The 18,493-nt window shown below is 42.2% G+C and overlaps 1 protein-coding gene and 2 pseudogenes across 1 annotated transcript in view; 1 reads left to right on the top strand and 2 right to left on the bottom strand.

Moving 5' to 3' along the window:
* The window catches only part of RNF220 (ring finger protein 220), a gene marked incomplete at its 3' end in the record, with an annotated part of 181,596 nt that overhangs the window by 46,093 nt on the left and 117,010 nt on the right, over window positions 1–18,493 (top strand). The window contains exon 3 of the mRNA XM_089669555.1: window positions 8,397–8,442. Within this exon, the coding sequence (XP_089525681.1) occupies window positions 8,397–8,442 (46 nt within the window). The remainder of the gene's footprint in view (window positions 1–8,396; window positions 8,443–18,493) is intronic.
* Window positions 11,720–11,880, bottom strand: LOC149469217 (U2 spliceosomal RNA; annotated as a pseudogene).
* On the bottom strand, window positions 12,720–12,880 carry LOC149469218 (U2 spliceosomal RNA; annotated as a pseudogene).

Genomic DNA, 18,493 nt, shown 5'->3' on the forward strand with positions numbered 1-18,493 from the left:
TTGCACCGCCCCCTCGTGTAGTTTTCTGCAGTGGGTGGAGCCTGCTAGACCCCTCCCACAGCTCTGCTCTCTCTCCTTGTGCAGGATGATTGGTCTTGCACCGCCCCCTCGTGTAGTTTTCTGCAGTGGGTGGAGCTCGGAACACAAACGTCTCTATTTAAATTGAAGAAAAAGAGAGGGGGGGGAAAATTCAGTGGAATGCTTAAAAAAACGCACCAGACCGCGTCAATAACGCGCATGCGGAAACACATCCGGACTGCATTTCTATAGTGTGAACCGGCCCTAAAACTTTTTTCTTTTTTTCTGAAAATGGAACAGTATAATGCAGTCCATTGTGGTTTCGTGTACGGCCTGTATTATTATTAATTATTTCAGGTACTTATATAGCGTCGTCAATTTACGCAGCACTTCACATATATATTGTACATTCACATCAGTCCCCGCCCATGAGGAGCATACAATTTAAGACCCCTAACTCACATTCATACATACGCATACTATGACCAATTTAGACAGGATTAAATTCATCTCCCAGCATGTCTTTGGAGTGTGGGAGGAAACCGGAGTATCCGGAGGAAACCCACGCAGGCACAGGGAGAACATGAAAACTCCAGACAGGTGGTGCCGTGGTTGGGATTCGAACCAACGACCCGAGTACTGCCAGGGAGAAGTGCTGACCATTTAGCCACTGTGCTGCCCACTTCACCAGACAGGCGGTGCCATTGTTGGGATTCAAACCAACGACCCGAGTACTGCCAGGGAGAAGTGCGACCATTTAGCTGCTGTGCTCCCCATTTCACCAGGCAGGTGGTGCTGTGGTTGGGATTCGAACTGATGACCTGAGTACTGCCAGGTGGAAGTGCGACCATTTAGCTGCTGTGCTCCCCATTTCACCAGGCAGGCGGTACCATGGTTGGGATTCGAACCAACGACCCGAGTACTGCCAGGTGGAAGTGCGACCATTTAGCTGCTGTGCTGCCCATTTCACCAGGCAGGCGGTGCCGTGGTTGGGATTCGAACCAGCGACCAGAGTACTGCCAGGTGGAAGTGCAACCATTTAGCTGCTGTGCTGCCCATTTCACCAGGCAGGCAGTGCCGTGGTTGGGATTCGAACCAACGACCAGAGTACTGCCAGGTGGAAGTGCGACCATTTAGCTGCTGCACTGCCCATTTCACCAAGCAGGCAGTGCCATGGTTGGGATTCGAACCAACGACTCGAGTACTGCCAGGTGGAAGTGCGACCATTTAGCTGCTGTGCTGCCCCTTTCACCAAGCAGGTGGTGCCATGGTTGGGATTCGAACCAATGACCCGAGTACTGCCAGGTGGAAGTGCTAACCATGTAGCCACTGTGCTGCCCATACCTGGAGACCACAGAGTGTCATTATAGGATCTAGGCAAACTATTACCATACAGATAACATTTCTATATTGGAAGTCAGTCCAAATCCCAGCCTGAGCCGCCACGTCACGCCGCGACGCATTGCCGCGGATCATCTTTAGGCCTCCAGCGTCTGCCGCAGACTTTTGGTGCCGTGTGACTCCTCATAGGTCAGACAAGGAGGATTCTATATCCCCCTCATCCATTCTTCCTTCAACATGCCAAATCAAGGAGCATTAAAGAGCCAAAATTCAATTTCTCCACCGCGCGGCGCGGCTGCTCGGCATGTGGGACTGAAAAACGCTTTGCGCAAAGTGAACATGACAGCGACATTGCTTTTTCTGTCACATCTCATGTACCGATCTGCGAAAAAAAAAAAAAAAATTCTCATAAAAAATGTATTGTCGTCCCCAGTGCTGATTTTCAGGGGGGCGGAGGGGGGAGGGGAACGGTGCGCGGCGGGGTGTGCGTTTCGCGTTGTGTATGCGCGGGCGCCCCTGGATATTAATACTGACTACATCTGATTTCATATGTCTTCTTCTGTTATAAGCATCTGTTTAGCGAGAGCGCCTTCCAACACCCGCCGCCTCTTGGTCGCCTCTTGGTCGCTCATCCTTGGCTCCTGACTGCAGGCGTGCATACAAATTCCGTTATTAAATACACAACCTCCCCCCCCCCCCATCCATCGGAGCCGGGGGGCTACAAGTAGCGTGCCTGGTGTGCGCCCTCGTTAGGGGGGGGGTCTGAACATATTTCACCCTTCTTTAGTGCTGCAGGTGCCGGCTGACCTGACAAATCCAATCAGGGAGACGTCGTTTATTTCCCGAGAATTTACATCGGGAAGACGACTCTAATACCCCCAAATTACCGCTCGGCCCCCGCTCAGATTTAATGCGGGATTGTTCCTAATGTAACCTGTCTTAAGGGGGAATGGCGTTATTAGATTTCGGGCCGGTTCGCGGCGGGTGGGGAGGGAAGGCCGGCGTTCATTGTCAGAAGAGATCCTCGGCACAGAGCTGACAATCCGTTATGTGTTTTCCTCCAAAATGTCACCAATTCCGTTTTATCTCGTTATCCAATTTGTTTTAATGGTCGGGGACCTGCATGTGATTTGCGGCGCGGATGCTTCCAGGCGATCCGACGCCAAAGAACATGATGGGGCTTTTTAATTACATAAAGCGAAATGTTTCCACTCTACAGATAAATGATACAATGGAACAAATCCGCTCCGGGGCGGCCATATTGAATTATGATCCGCGGGGGTCTCTGCATGCCGTACGGGAAACCAATCACGGCGCCGAGCGTGCGTCCGAAATCTTTTAATGAAACAATTTGCTTTACGTTCGGAACACACTAAACCTCCGACGCGTTTTGGGGGGTCAGGCATGCTCCCCATCTTCAGGGCTAATATATACAGGATGGGTGGAGGAGTACAATGGGACACTCAATTCTATGCTGGTCATATTCACAGCAAACGGTAGAAGTATCTATTTTATACTCTCTTAGATTGTAAGCTCCAAGGATCAGGACCCTCCTAACCCTCTTGTATCATCTCCCTTTATATTGTAAAGCGCTGAGCAAACTGTTGGCGCCATAAATCCTGTATAATAATAATAATAAACTGATCAAAACTGATCCTAAACATTAGGAAAATCGCAAAAAAAACCCCAAAACTATAACCTACAATATCCTATAAAAGATCGATGATCAGCCAAACATAAACGTCAAAGTGTGAGGATGAACCAATGAAACAAATTACAGCCATGCATAGGAAAAATACATCGACCATCAAAACATCGACCGCAACAGTCACATCAAAATACCTAACGCTGAGGAAGAAAAATATTATAGTCACTATACCTATAGAAGAAATCTGTGATATTACAATGGCGATACCTATAGGATACATCGATGATATTATAGTAACTATTCCCATAGAATAAAATTATATTACCTATATAATATAATATGATAACTGATTATATAATAATGATACCTATAGAATACATCTGTGATACAATAATAATGATTCCTATAGAATACATCTATGAAACCGTAATAATGTCACCTATAGAATACATCTATGATACAATAATAATGATACCTATAGAATACATCTATGAAACCGTAATAATGATTCCTATAGAATACATCTATGATACAATAATAATGATTCCTATAGAATACATCTATGATACAATAATAATGATACCTATAGAATACATCTATGATACAATAATAATGATACCTATAGAATACATCTATGATACAATAATAATGATTCCTATAGAATACATCTATGATACAATAATAATGATTCCTATAGAATACATCTATGAAACCGTAATAATGATTCCTATAGAATACATCTATGATACAATAATAATGTCACCTATAGAATACATCTATGATACAATAATAATGATTCCTATAGAATACATCTGTGATACAATAATAATGATTCCTATAGAATACATCTATGATATAATAATAATGATACCTATAGAATACATCTATGATACAGTAATAATGTCACCTATAGAATACATCTATGATACAGTAATAATGATTCCTATAGAATACATCTATGATACAGTAATAATGTCACCTATAGAATACATCTATGATACAATAATAATGATTCCTATAGAATACATCTATGATACAGTAATAATGTCACCTATAGAATACATCTATGATACAGTAATAATGATACCTATAGAATACATCTATGATACAATAATAATGATACCTATAGAATACATCTATGATACAATAATAATGATTCCTATAGAATACATCTATGAAACCGTAATAATGATTCCTATAGAATACATCTATGATACAATAATAATGTCACCTATAGAATACATCTGTGATACAATAATAATGATTCCTATAGAATACATCTATGATACAATAATAATGTCCCCTATAGAATACATCTATGATACAATAATAATGATTCCTATAGAATACATCTATGATACAATAATAATGATTCCTATAGAATACATCTATGATACAGTAATAATGTCACCTATAGAATACATCTATGATACCATAATAATGATTCCTATAGAATACATCTATGATACAATAATAATGTCCCCTATAGAATACATCTATGATACAATAATAATGATTCCTATAGAATACATCTATGATACAATAATAATGTCACCTATAGAATACATCTTTGATACAATAATAATGTCACCTATAGAATACATCTATGATACCATAATAATGATACCTATAGAATACATCTATGATACAATGATAATGTCACCTATAGAATACATCTTTGATACAATAATAATGTCACCTATAGAATACATCTATGATACAATGATAATGATACCTATAGAATACATCTATGATACAATAATAATGTCACCTATAGAATACATCTATGATACAATAATAATGATACCTATAGAATACATCTATGATACAATAATAATGTCACCTATAGAATACATCTATGATACAATAATAATGTCACCTATAGAATACATCTATGATACAATAATAATGATACCTATAGAATACATCTATGATACAATAATAATGTCACCTATAGAATACATCTATGACACAGTAATAATGTCACCTATAGAATACATCTATGATACAAGAAAAAATGTTACCTAAAGAATACATCTATGATACAATAATAATGTCCCCTATAGAATACATCTATGATATTATAATAATGTCCCCTATAGAATACATCTATGATACAATAATAATGTCACCTATAGAATACATCTATGATACAGTAATAATGTCCCCTATAGATTACATCTATGATACAATAATAATGTCCCCTATAGAATACATCTATGACACAATAATAATGATTCCTATAGAATACATCTATGATACAGTAATAATGTCCCCTATAGAATACATCTATGACACAATAATAATGATTCCTATAGAATACATATATGATACAATAATAATGTCACCTATAGAATACATCTATGATACAATAATAATGATACCTATAGAATACATCTATGATACAATAATAATGATACCTATAGAATACATCTATGATACAATAATAATGTCACCTATAGATTACATCTATGATACAATAATAATGTCCCCTATAGAATACATCTATGACACAATAATAATGATTCCTATAGAATACATCTATGATACAATAATAATGATACCTATAGAATACATCTATGATACAATAATAATGTCACCTATAGATTACATCTATAATACAATAATAATGTCACCTATAGATTACATCTATGATACAATAATAATGTCACCTATAGAATACATCTATAATACAATAATAATGTCACCTATAGAATACATCTATGATACAGTAATAATGATACCTATAGAATACATCTATGATATAATAATAATGATACCTATAGAATACATCTATGATACAGTAATAATGTCCCCTATAGAATACATCTATGATACAATAATAATGTCACCTATAGAATACATCTATGATACAATAATAATGATACCTATAGAATACATCTATGATACAATAATAATGATACCTATAGAATACATCTATGATACAATAATAATGTCACCTATAGATTACATCTATAATACAATAATAATGTCACCTATAGATTACATCTATGATACAGTAATAATGTCCCCTATAGATTACATCTATGATACAATAATAATGTCACCTATAGAATACATCTATAATACAATAATAATGTCACCTATAGAATACATCTATGACACAGTAATAATGTCACCTATAGAATACATCTATGATACAAGAAAAAATGTTACCTAAAGAATACATCTATGATACAATAATAATGTCCCCTATAGAATACATCTATGATATTATAATAATGTCCCCTATAGAATACATCTATGATACAATAATAATGTCACCTATAGAATACATCTATGATACAGTAATAATGTCCCCTATAGATTACATCTATGATACAATAATAATGTCCCCTATAGAATACATCTATGACACAATAATAATGATTCCTATAGAATACATCTATGATACAGTAATAATGTCCCCTATAGAATACATCTATGACACAATAATAATGATTCCTATAGAATACATATATGATACAATAATAATGTCACCTATAGAATACATCTATGATACAATAATAATGATACCTATAGAATACATCTATGATACAATAATAATGATACCTATAGAATACATCTATGATACAATAATAATGTCACCTATAGATTACATCTATGATACAATAATAATGTCCCCTATAGAATACATCTATGATACAATAATAATGATACCTATAGAATACATCTATGATACAATAATAATGTCACCTATAGATTACATCTATAATACAATAATAATGTCACCTATAGATTACATCTATGATACAATAATAATGTCACCTATAGAATACATCTATAATACAATAATAATGTCACCTATAGAATACATCTATGATACAGTAATAATGATACCTATAGAATACATCTATGATATAATAATAATGATACCTATAGAATACATCTATGATACAGTAATAATGTCCCCTATAGAATACATCTATGATACAATAATAATGTCACCTATAGAATACATCTATGATACAATAATAATGATACCTATAGAATACATCTATGATACAATAATAATGATACCTATAGAATACATCTATGATACAATAATAATGTCACCTATAGATTACATCTATAATACAATAATAATGTCACCTATAGATTACATCTATGATACAGTAATAATGTCCCCTATAGATTACATCTATGATACAATAATAATGTCACCTATAGAATACATCTATAATACAATAATAATGTCACCTATAGAATACATCTATGATACAGTAATAATGATACCTATAGAATACATCTATGATACAGTAATAATGTCCCCTATAGAATACATCTATGATACAATAATAATGTCCCCTATAGAATACATCTATGACACAATAATAATGTCACCTATAGAATACATCTATGACACAGTAATAATGTCACCTATAGAATACATCTGTGATACAATAATAATGATAGCTATAGATTACATCTATGATACCGTAAGAATGTCCCCTATAGATTACATCTATGATACAATAATAATGTCCCCTATAGATTACATCTATGATACAATAATAATGTCACCTATAGAATACATCTATAATACAATAATAATGTCACCTATAGAATACATCTATGATACAGTAATAATGATACCTATAGAATACATCTATGATACAGTAATAATGTCCCCTATAGAATACATCTATGATACAATAATAATGTCCCCTATAGAATACATCTATGACACAATAATAATGTCACCTATAGAATACATCTATGACACAGTAATAATGTCACCTATAGAATACATCTGTGATACAATAATAATGATAGCTATAGATTACATCTATGATACAATAATAATGTCCCCTATAGATTACATCTATGATACAATAATAATGTCACCTATAGAATACATCTATGACACAGTAATAATGTCCCCTATAGAATACATCTATGATACAGTAATAATGTCACCTATAGAATAAGACTCGGCTATTATGGCGATTACACACGGGTGGTTTGAATACATAAAAGTTGACGTTGCCACTAAAATAATAATATCAGCAATGTCATCACACTGCAGCCATGTATGTTATATAAAAGAATAAAGCTCCATCCCACATGCAGAGTTTCAGAATTTTGGGAAAACTGAACCTCTGACATCATCATCAGGGATAATCTATAGGTGGGGAAGACTGATCTCCATGTGGCCAGCCGCTGTAGAGTCACAGTTACATAAAAGGTGCAAAATTGCTGATTTTCCACTGCTTAGTACTCGGCAATGACAGTGGGAACATACAAACCTACAGACATTTCTTAAAGATTGTGATTTAGCTGACATTGTAGCGGTTTAAGTATTTTATTGATTTATTTGCGCCCAATCTTGTTCTTACCCTCCTCTCTGTGTTTTCTCCCCTGACAGTAAGAATGCCATACAGAAGGACGGCATGGCTCCAGGCACACCAAAGGTTAGTGAGACTTATCGGTCCATATCTGTATATATATATTTTTATCCCAACCATTTGGTCGCTGCTGGAGGAAAAGTCATGTGATGCACTTGGCGCTTCTCATTTACCGTCTCCTGTAGAGGGCGCTCTGCTGTGGGTACAAATTGTATGGGTAACACTGGGCAAAATCCAAAATGGCATATTTCATGCAGTGTGCCGCTAACATTGACAGTTTTTGTTTTTTCTTACCTGTTGTTTTTTCTGCTTCCTGTAACGGTGACAACGCTGTTTGTTCTGTTGTGAAGTTACACAGCAGTGTTGTCACCCTGTGGACTGGGCAGTCCTAGATGGACATGTGCTTATAGATGGACTGAAAAACTGAACTGTGTCTGAGCACCACAAACTGGAAACACTGTTTCATTTATTTTTATTATTCAACGCAAACTCCCCCATCCCTCCATCCATCCACACCCTCATCCCTCCATGTCTCCATCCATCCATCCACACCCTCATCCATCCTTCCACGCCCCCATCCATCCATGTCTCCATCCATCCACGCCCCTATCTATCCATGTCTCCATCCATCCATCCACACCCCCATCTATCCTTGTCTCCATTCATCCTTCTTTTCACACCCCCATCCATCCTTCCACGCCCCAATCCATCCATGTCTCCGTCCATCCATCAATCCTTCCATGCCCCCATCCATCCATGTCTCCATCCATCCTTCCACGCCCCCATCCATCCATGTCTCCATCCATTCATCCTTCCACGCCCCCATCCATCCATGTCTGCATCCATTCATCCGTCCTTCCACGCCCCCATCCATTCATGTCTCTATTCATCCACCCTTCCACGCCCCCATCCATCCATCCATCCTTCCACGCCCCCATCCATCCATGTCTCCGTCCATCCACCTATCCATGTCTCCATCCATTCATGTCTCCATCCATCCATTCTTCCACACCCCAATCCATCCTTGTCTCCATCCAACCTTGTCTCCATTCATCCATATTTCCACGCCCCCATCCATCTGTCCACGCCCCCATCCATCCGTCTACGCCCCCATCCATCCATCTGTCCACGCCCCCATCCATCCATGTCTCCATCCATCCATCCTTCCATGCCCCCATCCATCCATCCGTCCACGCCCCCATCCATCCATGTCTCCATCCGTCCACGCCCCCATCCATCCATGTCTCCATCCATCCATCCTTCCATGCCCCCATCCATCCATGTCTTCGTCCATCCATCTATCCATCTCTCCATCCATCCTTGTCTCCATCCATCCACCTTTCCACGCCCCCGTCCATCCTTCCACGCTGCAGCAAATCGCGTATGTTAAGACACTGACATTCACATTCATTAGATCCGATTTCAGGTACGATTTAAATTCCCAAATCGCACCTGAAATCGCGGCGGTGTGACCGGGGCCTCAGGCAAGTAAAATTGTTTTTGTGGAGGTTTGTTCCAGCAGAAAAAAAATGCTAAACGCTCCTAAATGCTCCCAAATGCTACTAACAGCTTTTTCTTTTCTACGCTGATGAAACGGTAATGTTCCTAAACACGTCTAAGCCCGGGTTCACACATGTGCGGTGCGGTATATCGCATGTGAACCGCATCTCATTCCTGTGCCAATCCCATGCGATTTGTGTGCGGTGCGATCGGAGTCGTACATTCTGTATGGCTCTATTCGCACCGCACCAAAAAACATTCAGGACCCTTTTCTTGTTCCGCATTAGAATCGCACGGGTATTCACACCTATGAGATCCGATTCTGCACATCGCACCACGTTTTGCAGACCGCTTTCGGGGTGCCGTTAACTTAACATACACACCCGCAGCGGTTCGCATGAATGGGGTGCGATTCTGATGCGGTGCGGAATTCGCTGCAAATTCTGATAAAATAGGATCCTTAGCAATGTCAGCAAACATTCCCGTACTCTGAAAGATTTATTTTTTCATTCCATTATTTATCATTTTATTGGAGGAAAGAGGCGGATGAAAAGATGACAAAATCCTGAAGAATCATCTATTTCTGCAGATCTTATCACCCGACGGAGGGAAAGAAATAAATGCAGATCTCAGATTCTCCGGCTCCTCTGTACAATATCCTAGAAAATGACACCTATTACAGAACACACGGCGGGGATTTCCCGCACTTTCCACTCAGGACGTGCAGATGCGATTTGTGACGGGTGACTTGCGCTGATGAAAGGGTTAATCCCGGCGTGTTTTCTGCGCTAATATGTCATTTTCACAGATCCCGGCGTTCTTGCGGCCAGATATTCGATTCGTATCAATAAGCGGATCCGGCTGAAAGGATTGAGATAGCACTAAGTGGAATTTACTTTGAGCGCCATTTCCCAGGATATTGCTGCTTGTGGCTGCTCAGATGAGAAGAGCCGATAATCTCCCCAATCGTCTTTAAAGATCTGCCGTTTGATGGCGGAATCCGCACATCTGACCTGTTTTTTTTTTTTTTTTTCTTTATGTCCGCAAACGTGCAAACTACAACGAAAAACCCGTAAGTGTTTCACAAAAAAGTGCAAGTGCAAAAACACCACACAAAAAAGTGCACTTAGGGGTGTTCTTTGTCCTACCCCCGAAGGGGTTGGACCACTACCCTGACCCCCCGGGGCACGAAGCTCCTGACAGGGACAAGGTTCCCATTTGGTCCTCCTGGCCAAAAGGCCTGGTGGACCACCGTTCCTTATGCCCAGCCGAAGCCGGACATCCAGTACTAGGCCAGGGGGTTCTCCCGAAGAGAAAACCCCCTAGGGACAGGGGAGGAAGGAACCGTAGGGCCACACATCCTCCCCCTAGACTTCAGGGCAGGCCCGAGGACCCACACCCTCCATCCTGTGAGAAAAAACACACACATAAGTAAAAAGTGACAAACGTGGGGTGAGAAAAATAAATAAATAAATAATTAAATAATCTATAAAAATAATAAAAAAGTGTCGTGCCCAAATTGTGCACTGACCAGGCCCTGAGGCCTGTAGCAAAAAAATTGCCCAGGACTTGGCCAGAAGGCCCGGTCCTAGAGGCGCAGTGCAAAAAGTGTTTTGAACGCGATGACCATGTGCTCATTCACAACGTGGGGTCCCACACCCAAGTGCTACTCAGAGCACGCCTGAGGCGACTACTCAGGGGGCACCGTGTTTGCGGACTTTCTGCCTCCTCAGCCCCTGGCCAGAGCAAGGCAGATCCGTCCAAATCAGGAGGTACTGGGTCCTTCCAGTTTTCCCGGAGGAATTACTCCCAGGGCCCCAGCTTAACGTGTGGCGCTCCCCGGTTTCTGTCCCTCCGGTACTAACCTTCCGGACCCCCATCATACCAGTGAGGGTACTATACAACAGCCATCCCCGCAAAGCTAGAATGGCCGGGAGCACCCCCACTGGACACTGATAAGAACAGATACTACACTTGATCTTAGCCAAAAGGCCGAGAAGCGCTTCTGACCTGCTTTTTTTTTTTTTTTTTTTTTTTAAAGTCCGCAAACGTGCAAACTACAACGAAAAACCCGTAAGTGATCACAAAAAAAGTGCAAGTGCGAACACCACACGAAAAAGTGCACTTAGGGGTGTGTTTGTCCTACCCCCGAAAGGGTTGGACCGTTCGCCTGATCCCCCGGGGCACGAAGCTCCTGACAGGGACAAGGTTCCCATTTGGTCCTCCTGGCCAAAAGGCCTGGTGGACCACCGTTCCTTGTGCCCAGCCGAAGCCGGACATCCAGTACTAGGCCAGGGGGTTCTCCCGAAGAGAAAACCCCCTAGGGACAGGGGAGGAAGGAACCAAAAGGCCACACATCCTCCCCCTAGACTTCAGGGCAGGCCCGAGGACCCACACCCTACCATCCTGTGAGAAAAAACACACACATAAGTAAAAAGTGACAAACGTGGGGTGAGAAAAAATAAATAAATAAATAATTAAATAATCTATAAAAATAATAAAAAAGTGTCGTGCCCAAACTGTGCACTGACCAGACCCTGAGGCCTGTAGCAAAAAAATTGCCCAGGACTTGGCCAAAAGGCCCGGTCCTAGAGGCGCAGTGCAAAAAGTGTTTTAAACGCGGTGACCATGTGCTCATTCACAACGTGGGGTCCCACACCCAAGTGCTACTCAGAGCACCCCTGAGGCGACTACTCAGGGGGCACCGTGTTTGCGGACTTTCTGCCTCCTCAGCCCCTGGCCAGACCAAGGTAGATCCGTCCAAATCAGGAGGTACTGGGTCCTTCCAGTTTTCCCGGAGGAATTACTCCCAGGGCCCCAGCTTAACGTGTGGCGCTCCCCGGTTTCTGTCCCTCCGGTACTAACCTTCCGGACCCCCATCATACCAGTGAGGGTACTATACAACAGCCATCCCCGCAAAGCTAGAATGGCCGGGAGCACCCCCACTGGACACTGATAAGAACAGATACTACACTTGATCTTAGCCAAAAGGCCGAGAAGCGCTTCTGACCTGTTCTCGACGCCCATGTGGTAGGACGCGGCGTATCCTGTGTTGCGATCTGATTCCTGGTGCGATCCTTCCTCCCGCTACCAGACATATAACATACGGAGACGACGTATCTAATGATTGTCTCCGTGTGTCGGCATATCCCCGATTAGTCACATGACATTGTTTCTGGAAGAAAACCAGGACTGGAGGCATCAACCGCCAAATATCCTCTGAAACAAAAGATTTGTATTGTAACAAAGTTACAAAAAAATGTTCACAGATTGAAATCAATCTTAGTTTCCACTTCTTATAATACTGTATTATCAATCAGATCCCTCCTCCTATCAACTCACCGACCAATCAATAGAGGGTTAGAACGTCTTCTGATAGGACGGTATACAATGTATCAGATTGGATCACGTGGTGGGACAACAAAACATAAAATCCTACGTGTTTCACGAATTAATAATTTGTACCTACAGGGAGGCTTATAATAAGGTGGGCACAGCCTATCGCATGAGGGCGCACACCCCCAAAGCTCAAACACATCTGCATGCTGGGTATGTAGATAGATAGATTAAAAAAAAAAAAAAAATATATATATATATACACAGTTGCAAGAAAAAGTATGTGAACCCCTTGGGATTATGTGGAGTTTTGCATGAATTGGGCATAAAATGTGCTCTGAACGTCATCTAAGTCACAACAATAGAAGAACACAGTCTGCTGAACATAATACTACACAAACATTAGATGTTGCCATGGTTTAATTGCACATAACATGTAAACACTCACAGTGCAGGGAGGAAAAAGTATGTGAGGCCCTAGCTTAATGACTTCTCCCAGAGCTAATTGGAGCCAGGAGTGAGCCAACCTTGACTCCAATCAGTGTGATGATATTGGATGTGTTGCTGACACCTGTTTTGGGTTTACTGGTTTCAAGAAGCACTGTCTGATGTGAACCATGCCTCGCAGAAAAGAGCTCTCAGAAGACCTACCATCAAGAATTGTTGACTTGCATGAAGCTGGAAAAGGTTACAAAAGTATCTCCAAAAGCCTTGATGTTAACTTAACATACACATACTTAACATATAAATATATATACACACACACACATATATATAAATATATATATATATATATAGAATAAATAAATAAATATAAAAAAAATATATATATATATTCATTCAGGAAAGGAAGGGGCTGGTATATAACATATATACCGGCCCCTTTTACGCTCTCCATCCTGAAACATCCCCCGCAGCAGCCGGTGGAAGAGGAGAGGGGGGTAAGCCAGAAACGCTGCGGAGGAACCGATGGAGCACATAGGGGGCGCTGGTATCAGAAAGAAGAGAAGCAGGAATAGGAGGGGCAGTGGGGTTGGCATATACCGGTACCAATCCCCTGTATTTTCCTTCTTTGGCAGCAGATTGCTGGCAGGAAGGAGAGGAGAAGCCGGCTTTCGGCTGCCGCAGGAGGAAAATACAGATCGGTTCCAGTAAATGCCGACCCCCGCCGTCCCTCCTGTCCCGGTTTCAGGAGTCAGCAAGGAAGGATCGCGGTGACCTTTAGCGGGTAGATCACGACCGTCCGGTTGCCGATGACTGGAATAGGGTGTGCCCAGGCACAGTCAGCACACCCCGTGCGTTGTTATAAGTCTTACTTATTAATACTGTGAATGAATATCTTCTAGACTTGCGCCATTTAGAAGATATTCACCGCAACTGCAGTTGGTGATGTCACCGGCGCATGCGCAGTTTTCTCTGCATTCAGGACACATTGAGTGTGTTGTCAATGCAGAGAGCGCTGTGTCGTGATCGTGACCCCCGTGTGCATGTGTGGGAGTGACATCATTGCAACCTGGCCATTCAAAGAGCTGGAGAGCTTGAACCTGGAAGGAAGACCCGGTGAAGATGGAAGTGCCGGCGGTGGTGACCGCGTGCCATTGGAGGGCTTCATTTAAAAGGTAAGTCTGTCATTGTGTGCTAGTATGTGGTGCACCCTATGGCATGAGGCTGCAGGGGGATCATTTAAATAAAAGAAGAATTGGACTAGCGGTATGATTCTCACTTTGGTTTCAAGAGGTCCTGGGTTCAAATCCCGGACGAGCCCCCCTCTCCCCCCAAGAAAAAATCTGAAGCTTACTACCACTTTAGTAAAAAAACATTTTTGGAAATCTTTCAGCAGATTTTTTGTGGTTGGTGTTGGAAGATTTTCTTAAAGTGGAATTAGAGTTAAAAAGGAAAAAATGTGAGCTTTTTACTGCAGAAGAGAGACGCTACCCAATAAAATGAACTGCTCGGCCTGTTCCCGGTACATTTTGTGCCGGGATGAAGGACTCATGGGGAGTCACATCATCCCCACCAATCAATGGGCTGAAATTCCGGCACCCGAAGAAGAAGTCCCAGGAGAAGATGTCTGTGGCCCCTGGAATGGAGGCGAGTATCCAAATATAACTGAAAGGAATTTTCGTTTTTTTGTTTTGGGTGGAGTGAGAGGGATGAGACCCCCCCTGTCAGGTGTTTATTGCTGTCTGTGTCTCCGTTAGGGAGATTCCCCCTCTCTATTAGTCCTGGTGACTGTTATCCCTGAGAGTGAAAGAAAAATCCCAAATTTTGGGTTGACATGAGAAAAGGAATAGAGGGGAAACCTTCCAATAGGGACACTAGTTCTGTGCCAAGCAGAGATTCCCTCACTTTGGAGGGATTTCCTCTCACTTCCTGCTGTGGCTGTGGGACAGGAAGTGAGGGGAAATCTCCCCGATAGGACACCCCTACAGAGGTTTTAACCCTTTATTACTCCATCCAAAATGAAAAGCAAAGTTTTGCCTTCAGTTCTACTATTAGTTCCACTTTAGGAGCCGCTCACACCAACTGCAATCAGATGTGTATTTTTAATGAGATCCAGCTATGGGCATGAGAGCGGCTGCTCACCCGGGTCTCATTGGCTCCTGCTGCTGTCAGTTATAGCCAGTTAGGAGGCAGCGGGGGTAAGGCTGAGCCCCGTTCTGTGTGTCTTATGAACACGCAGAGCGGGGCTCGGGAGTAAGCACGAACGAGTGCCCCCATTGCAAGCAGCTTGCTATGAGGGCATTCAGAGAAGAGCCAGGAGTGCCAGCAGGGGACACCAGAAGAGGAGGATCGGGGCTACGCTGCGCAAAAACCATTACACATGATCTGCCTGGATGTTCTGTGATCAGCATGCTGGCAGATTACAACGTAACAAATCTTCCAGTGTAGAAGACGTCCATCAAGTGTCGGATTTGTCCCCTCGGCATGTTGCGTTGGACTTGTCATCTGGCCAATGTCTGGCTTTGTCCCGCAGACAGATCTGAGTGTTCTTGGCATGAAGCCATTGTAAAGATACCACATTACAGGGCCCCCCCAAGAGTCTGGGGGGGTGACTTTGTTTTTCTTGTCTGTTAATCTCTGCAGCAGATGACAGAAGTCTCGGTAATCAGGGGTGGCCGTGATCTTTGGAAGGTCCCGGTGCCCAGCAGGTCGCCACTTTAGTCGACAAACAGCCTCATCTGTTCCATAAGTGAGAATTAAGTGGGGCTGCCGAGTAAAAGACAGAGCAGCTGCCTCCGGCGGGTCCTCCTTGACGTCTGCTGAGCATCATCTTCAAGGATCCTTCATAAGAAATGGCAGCCTGTGGATCGGCGCTTTCACTGGGCCTCAGTCTAAGGCTTTGAAGCTCTTTGCTCCGGAGAACTGGCTGTGCGGTGAACTTTCTCATGTAGATGAGACGTTGTCTTTGTTTAGAGAAGGTCTGAGCTGGATTGTCTTCGTTTTCTCTGACCCCCATCGGGCTAAATTCAGTCATTGAGAAATGTTGAGGTCTGAGCGAGGCTGAGCAATCTGTGGTCAAAATGGGGCCACCGAAAATTCCAGATTTGATATAGATGTATGTATACAGTATACACCGTGACTCTGCCGAAGTTGAGAAGACCATGTACTTCATGACTGAAGAAAGTCGATCAAGTTCATATGGAACACCACCTCCAATGATGCAGCTCTCAACTAATATCTAGGGCAGGGGTTCCCAATCTTAGTGAGCCCAGGGACCAAACAATTGCTCCAAAACCTTCCATCCCAACAGTAAAAAGAGGTTTATACCCAGAAACTATAAGTATGGAGATTCCAAATATGTATTAGATTGCTGGACAACTCTGCTTGTGGTTGGGTGTCGCCATGGAGGGATGAGGGATTTAGGGGACTCTACAGAAGACTTGGCAGCCCTGTAGGGGATGAGGTATCTGGAGGGGGAAGCGGTCTCTCCAGAAAGCTGGGAGCTTTGCAGGGGCACTCTGGGGGATTGGAGGGCACTGCAGATGTCAGGAGGCACTGTGGGACACTGTTGGAGGTTAGGTCCTTATTGGGGCTGCAGGCCCTGCAGCAGACTAGGGAGGGCTCTGTAGGAGGCTTGGTGGTGCTGTGGTATGGAGGCTGAGGACTCTCAGGGGTCGTGGGGCAATGTGGGGGGTTGAGAGGCTCTCCAGGTAATCATGGAAGGTTGGGGGGCACTGTAGTAGGTTGGGAGAACTGCAGCTTGCCGAACACCCAAGAGGATAGAGGCTGCGGTCTGGCTTCTGTGGGTTGAGAACCACTCATCAGGGATGCAGAGTACAGATCCATATTTAAAAAGTCTACTAGGAACCCCAGAACAAACCTCTAGGGGGTCTATTTATAAAAAAAAACCATTCTGGAAAATGTCACAAATGTTCCTCATATTTTATCCAATAGGTTTATTTTCTATGATCATCGGCTCCATCTTGTGGCCATAATGTGGCATTTTTCTGATTGAGATAGTTCAGGGGAAAAAAAACACATTATGGCCACTAGATAGAGCTGGCGATTATAGGAAATTAACCTATTAGACAAAATATTTTTATAAATAGACCACTAAAAAGAAAAGGAAAGGAAAGGAAGGGAAGGGAAGAGAAGAAAGGAAAGTAGGAAGACAGGAAAGAAGGAAGAAGAGGAAAAAAAGGCAAGAGGAAAAAGAAGGAAGGAAGAAAGAAAAAAAAGAAGGAAGGCAGAAAGGAAGGAAGGAAAGTAAGTAGGAAGGCAGGAAGGAAGGAACGAACGAAGGAGAACAGGAAAGAAGATAGAAAGGAAATAAGGAAGGAAGGAAGGAAGGAAAGAGGGAAGGGGACAATAAAGGCAAGAGGGAAAGAAGGAAGGAAGGAAGGAAAGTAGAAAGGCAGGAAGGAAGGAAGGAAAGAAGTTAGAAAGGAAATAAGGAAGGCATGAAAGGAGAGGCAGGAAAGAAGGAAGGAAAGAGAGAAGAAAGGCAGGAGGAAATAAAAGTAGGAAGGAAGGAAGGAAGCAACGAAGGAAAAAAAGAAGAAAGACAGGAACAAAGGAAGGAAAGAAAGAGGGTAGACAGGAAGGAAGGAAAAAAGGAAGGCAGCCAGGATGGAAGGAAAGAAAGAAGAAGAGAGAAGAAAGGCAGGAAAGAAGAAGAGTAAAAAAAAGGCAAGAGGAAAAGAAGGAAGGAAAAAAATAAGGAAGGAAAGTAGGAAGGAAGGAATGAAAGAGAACAGGAAAGAAGATAGAAAGGAAATAATGAAGGAAGGGAAGAGGGAAGGAAGGAAAGAAGGAAGGAGACAAGAAAGGCAAGAGA

Source organism: Staurois parvus, unplaced genomic scaffold, assembly GCF_062004578.1.
Source record: "Staurois parvus isolate SC_StPar_1 unplaced genomic scaffold, SC_StPar_1.0 ptg000079l, whole genome shotgun sequence".
Taxonomy (NCBI): domain Eukaryota; kingdom Metazoa; phylum Chordata; class Amphibia; order Anura; family Ranidae; genus Staurois; species Staurois parvus.